This window comes from Acinonyx jubatus, chromosome B4 (genome assembly GCF_027475565.1).
Source record: "Acinonyx jubatus isolate Ajub_Pintada_27869175 chromosome B4, VMU_Ajub_asm_v1.0, whole genome shotgun sequence".
NCBI lineage: Eukaryota > Metazoa > Chordata > Mammalia > Carnivora > Felidae > Acinonyx > Acinonyx jubatus.
Genome location: NC_069387.1, coordinates 13,527,309 through 13,533,640, shown reverse-complemented (window position 1 = coordinate 13,533,640; position 6,332 = coordinate 13,527,309). Strand labels below are relative to the sequence as shown.

At 36.1% G+C, this 6,332-nt stretch overlaps 1 protein-coding gene across 2 annotated transcripts in view; it reads right to left on the bottom strand.

Moving 5' to 3' along the window:
• Positions 1-3,801: 3,801 nt before the first annotated feature.
• The window catches only part of HSPA14 (heat shock protein family A (Hsp70) member 14), a 42,707-nt gene continuing 40,176 nt past the window's right edge, over positions 3,802-6,332 (bottom strand). For both annotated transcript variants that reach the window (XM_027073486.2, XM_015067758.3), the window contains one exon: positions 3,802-5,478. In XM_027073486.2, coding sequence (XP_026929287.1) covers positions 5,400-5,478 — 79 coding nt within the window. In that variant the 3' untranslated portion in view covers positions 3,802-5,399. The remainder of the gene's footprint in view (positions 5,479-6,332) is intronic.

The window sequence follows — 6,332 nt, the reverse complement described above, 5'->3', positions numbered from 1 at the left end:
CCAGCCCTGTAACATGGAAGCCCCTTTGCCACATGGTGGTTCCTGTCTGCTTCTCAAGCCTCACTGCTCATCACTCCTGCCTATATTAGTTTGTGACCTCCTCAAATATTCCTTGTCCCCAGGACTTCGATTCTGCTCTTGATGCTAGAAAAGGCCTCCTTTCCTCCATCTTTGCTAGATTTATTCCTAGAGACCCTTTAAGTCTTAGATACAGCCACATTGCCTGCCTTCCTTCCCTCCCCAAGTGTATTCACTGCCTGTCCTGTGTTTTTACAACACCCCAGGAGCATCCATCCTGACTCAGTTTCTTTCTTGGTTTTCTTGACCTCTCTTCACTCCCATTTTTGGCTCCCATTAACTAACCTAAACTGCTAGGGTTGCTCAGGGCTTGGCCCCAAGACCTCTCTTAGGTTCTCTCCCTAAGTGACTACCTCGGTTCCCATGAATTTATATACCATCTTTATACTTAAGATTCTCAACTGTTTGTCTCCAGCCTTGACCTCTTCCCTGAACTCCAGATTTGAATATCCACAGTGCCTAGCTGACATATCCTCTGAGGTTTTGCACAAACATCTCAAATTGAACACGTTCGTAAAAAGGCCCTTGATTTTTGCTTCCAGACCTGATCCTTTCCACTGCAGGCCCCCCAAACTTTCTCAATAAACTGGCACTATGATTGACTCAGGGGTCCAAGAAAGAAATCTAGGTGTCATCTTGATTTACCCTCTCCTCATTCCATAATTTCATTAGCACATCCTGTCAATGCGATGTCCAAAATACACATTGATTCTGCCCCTTTTCTCCATCGCTAGGACTTTAGTACAGGCTGTCATTCCTACCTGCAGTCCTGCAAAAGACTGACTACCTGGTTTAACTTCTACTATTGCTTCCCCTCTAATCCTTTTTCCATACAGCCGGCAGAGTGACCTTAAGGTCATGAAGCAGAACATGTCCTCCTGCTCTAAATACTGCCCAGTGTACCTAGAATAAAATCCAAACCTTAAATAGCTTACCAAGCCTTAAGTGACTGGAACGCTGCCACCCTAACCTTACTTTGTGCCACTCTCACTGTTCTCTAGGACTTTTTCCACGCATGAAGAAATCTTTTATGGTGCATCTCCTATGTGCCAGGCACCGTCTGAGGTACCAAAAATAGGTAAGAAAGACTCTGTCTTCATAGAATTTATATCCTAGTGGGAGAAGCAGATAATAAGTGAAGGCAACTCTAAATTACTTTCTAGAGGACAAGCTCTTGTCTCTCTTCTTATGGCTACCTTCTTATCGCTTGGGTCTTAACTTCTTCCACTTCTTCAGAGGCCTCTCCTGGTTGCCCTATCTAAAGCAGTTAATTCTTGCCTTCCATTCTCTCCTATGCACTAAATGCACTTCCCACATTTTATAGTTACCTTGTCTGGTTTTGGATCTTGATCAATCTCAGATCCAAATTTATAGAATGCATTAGACTTTTTTGTAAATCATGTTTCCTTTATTTTTTCGTCTTCAACCCCACTAACTGCAGGGGACAGATTAGACCTTTTCTATTAAAGAGGTACCACCGTGTCTACTATTTTAGGAACAGCTCTTCAGGGGCCTAGTAAGTTCCAAACTTCTCATAATAACAGCACAATGTTACCTGCCTTCTTTACTCTCCTCTCACAAGTATATAGTGAAGTTTCTCAGAGGATACACAACTCAGATACTGCAATAGACTCAATGAAGAAACAGAGGATCTTCTCAAGGCGACATCAAAGAGATTTGAAAAAACATAGGGCACCTGGGTGGCACCTGGGTCAGTTAAGCGTTTGACTCTTGATTTTGGCTCAGGTCATGATCTCATGGTTGTGAGATGGAGCCCCATGTTGGGCTCCACATAAGATTCTTTCCCCCTCTTCCTCTGCCCCTCCCACACGCAAGCAAGAAAACCTCCACACTTGGCCCTTCATCTTTTGTAAAAGTTATCTTTCAAAAAATGTTACTTACGTTAACATGTAATTTTTGTTTAAAAATGATTATTTTAAAATCTCTAGGTTTTAACTTCCATATGGTAAATATAACTAAAACTACACATATGTAAATCCAATGTAAATAGAAGCTTTACGTTCTCAATAATTTTTAAGAGTGTAGAAGAGTTGAGACTAAAAAGTTTGAGGATCTTGGTAAATTCTGGCTATAAATGGTGAGGGAAATCAAAAGCCAGAGGCCTACATCCATGTTCTCAAGGAAAACAGACAGAATTATGCCAACCCCCCTGTCTTTTTTCATGAAGACCACTGCAAACATAGTATCTGGAGACCCATGGGCTGTCTTCTGTTTCATTTGAATGTTCTTCAAGAGGCAGAAAATAGAATGGACAGTGGAAAATGTGAATTTAAATGAAATAATGCACATAAAGTGTTTAGAATAAGCAGTCAAGAAAAATTAAGTTTACCAAAAAAGCATTATGAATAGGAGTTCAAAATTCACATTCACTGTGAGACCTTGGATAAATTATTTTAACTTCTCTGAATCTTTTCCCACATGTAGAACACAGAAATAACAGAGGCAATATTGCTCTGTGCATTTTGCAACTACTCAGGGAGTTATGGTGAGGTCACAATTAAAAAATGAGATAATGGGGGCGCCTGGGTGGCTCAGTCAGTTAAGTGGCCAACTTCAGCTCAGGTCATGATCCCGCGGTCCGTGAGTTTGAGCCCTGGGTCGGGCTCTGTGCTGACAGCTCCGAGCCTGGAGCCTGTTTCAGATTCTGTGTCTCCCTCTCTCTGACCCTCCCCCGTTCATGCTCTGTCTCTGTCTCAAAAATAAACGTTAAAAAAATTAAAAAATGAGACAATGAATTAAAGCAGACAATGGTATTGTGACATGGTTACTCACTGTTATTTTAGAAATCCTGACATTTTACCACACTTTGTTTTGTGCTGATCCTTTTTTATTTTAATCCTTAAAAATTCCGACATATAAAAGCTTTCAGTTTGTGATGAAGTATGTTGTGTCCTCTCAAGACTTTCACAGTATTATATATTGGCATTTATTTCTATTTGTATACTTGGCTCTGTCCTTTAGACAATATCAGACATGTAGATAGGCAAAATTATAATTTGACATAACCTCTTGCTTTACTGGTAAAAGTGCTCATGTTTTTAAATATATGTGATACTGGTAAGTGCGTGAAAAGATTATCAAGATGGTCATCAAAAATATCTTAATGGTTGTTACTCTGGGTTGTAGAATATAGGATGTTTTAGATTTTCTTCTTTTGCAATTTGAATTTTATAATGGATGTCTATCATTTTAGAATTAGAAGAATGCTAAAGCTATTTTTACCTTGAAAAAGTGAAACACAAGAGAAGTTAATTGGCAGACCTTCCCTCACTCAGAAGAAAAAAAATCCTGTCACATGAGGACACAAGGAAATTTGGAGTACATTCATTAGCCAGAGCACCATTGGTGACAATTTCAAATCTTATATGTTTCGGGAAGAAAATCATGCAAAGCTGACTAATAAAGCCAGAAGCAGAGGTATTCCTTTCCTTTTTTATGTTTCTAAACAAACCATAAAATATGTAAAAGATGTACTTACTAGCCATTGTCCTATAGAATACAAAGATGACTTATTGTTTTCTTCCATGTAATTCACTTATTCAATAGATCTTTACTTAACACCTCTATGTTCAGGTAGTGACCTAGGGGCTGGGACACAATAGTGACTAAGATGGTCTTTGCTCTCACAATACTTACTAATCTAGTAAAGAAAGCAAATAAGTAAATTATTCCATGGATATGGAAGAAAAGAAAACTCTTGAATAAATCTTTATGATATTTTATTCTACAGGTTTCATTAATCTACTTCAGGCGTTGACAAACATTTTCCGTAAAGAGCCAGACAGTAAGTATTTTAAAGTTTGTGGGCCACACAGTCTCTGTTGCAACTATTCAATCTGCCATGATAGTGTGAAGACAGCCACCAACAATACATATACCATTAAGCCTGGCTATATTTTAATAAAATTTTATTTACAAAAATAGGAATGGCATAGAATTGACACACTGGCCAGTTTGCCAGTGCCCGATCTATTTGAAAGAGCTAACAGTAACTACAAAATAAAATCCTAAAGCACTTTCCAAAGCATAACTGAAAGCATAGACTTAGCAGTTCAACTAGTTCAGATGCTATTTTCCTATTTTCTGAAAATAATTTATATTTATTTATTTGATTTCAAAGTTTTTATAACTTTGGAAAAGATCCTAAAAAATAACTAAGTACTCATCCTTAATCAAAAGTGTATGCCTTTGAGCCTGCTTCTTTGTGGACTCAGAATCGTATCTGAATTCTTTTTCTGTCAATAATTTGATACAGAATAAATGAAAAACCTTGAGTTTGGTTTCTGTATCTTTAGAAATAGAATATTACCGCCACGTAAGTCCATAGAAATAAACTATAATGAAAAAGCACCTCCACAGTTTGAACAAGATAAAAACAGCACAATTTTTAAATTTGACCACTGAGTAAAGATATTTCCTCTTCTCAAATCTTCTGGGAACCAAGGAAAGAAATGAATGGAAAATTCTCTCTTGATAATAGAGTCTGATGTGCACTGCTCACCTTCTAGTTCTTTTTTCAATATTCACAGGTTAGTTGTCTTGTTTTACTTAGTGAATGAATGACCTTCTCATTAGTAACCCAGTGAGTATCTCAATGCACTAGTGAATGTTCTCTATTGAACAGAATGTGGCTAGCCGTCTCTTCAAAAACAAACAAACCAACCTTTTAATTTCAAAAGAAAAACATATTTGTTAGAGAGAAAAATCAAATTAAACAAAACTGTAAAAAGTAAAAGTGCCACCCTATAGTATTTCTGTCCACAGAAAGGCCACTGTTAGAGGAGTTTGATGGGTAGCCTTCTAGACTTTGTATTCTATGCTTGTCACACACATATCTATACACAATTGTTGAGTTTATGAATTTACTTGTTTAAGCAAAAATGGTATCTTACTTTGCACATGGTTCTCCAACTTTTTTCATCTACTATCAAAGACTTTTAAATTGTTCTTAATTCATGATCTAGTAAGAATAAAAGACTTCTTCAAACTTGAAGTTATAGAATCAAAAGTTTTTAAAAAACACAATGTTAAATTTCCAGTAAAATTTCCTGCAATCCACTCAATTTAATTCTAAATAGCTTCATGATAGAAAAAGTTCCTTGTATTTCTCACTACTAAAGGTCCTTATATTTCCCATCGTAAGTGGAAAACAAAAAAAGGTTGCAACACTTACCAATATATTGTATTTTAATAGAAACATATATAGTTCATTCAAAAAAGTATTTCAATATAAACATCGCTTATAGACAAAACCAAATAATGATATTCTAGTCCTAAAAATTCCTGGTTTCTCTAAAACACTAAGATGCCACTTCAATAGTGATTGCTTCGCATTTTCCAGTCTCTTGATCTGTGCATGTCACATGTAAAGATCCATCCCTAAAACGAACAAACAAACAATAACATTTCATAAGCTCATTTCATAAAAGCAGAAAGCTCTTAAGAAATTATTTGAGGACTTTGAGTAAAAAAGAGATAATTTTAATTTTCGAAAGAAGAGTATTGAGATCAAGAAGAAACAATTTCAGAGTCTAAACTTAGTGTCATATGCTATAATTACGTAGTTGTTCTTAAAAATTTCTTCCTACACCACTGAGACAGCAGTTGTATTCTTTGAAAACCACAGTGATAACTATCTTAAGTTTAAGACTTTATGCAAACTGAGAAGATGCATCATGCCATTTTCAAGCACAGGCCAAGGCAAACCTACCCTAATGAATTTGACATGCTTGCTAAATAAGTATGCTCATGGAATGAACTGTCTGTTCCTAATGTTAATTTGGAAACAATTTACTTGCAAGACATATTGTTATGGATGGTCAGTTGTTAGTGAAACGGTAATAGCTGGATTTAATAAGTAATTTATTTCCTAGAGATTTTCTGTAGCAATACTGAAATAAACTTATCCTTTCATAGGACAAATAATATGAATCATGTAAACCTTGGAAAATTGTATTTAAAATTGATAAAAATTATATCTCAAACTTGCATGGACCAGTTTTTAGGTCCACCACACCAAAACAGAATTCATAAAAAATTCAGAATGCAAATGATTTGAGATACACTTCTTTTTGTAAAATACAGTCATTGTGCAGGGCAAAAAATATAATTCACTGATAAAATCTTTGTAAGCTTCTAATACATGATGTTCCTGGAATAACAACGGGTGGAGAATCAATAAATGAACAAAAAAGGTCAAGCCCCAAAGTAAATTTTCTTAATATCAGAAGTAG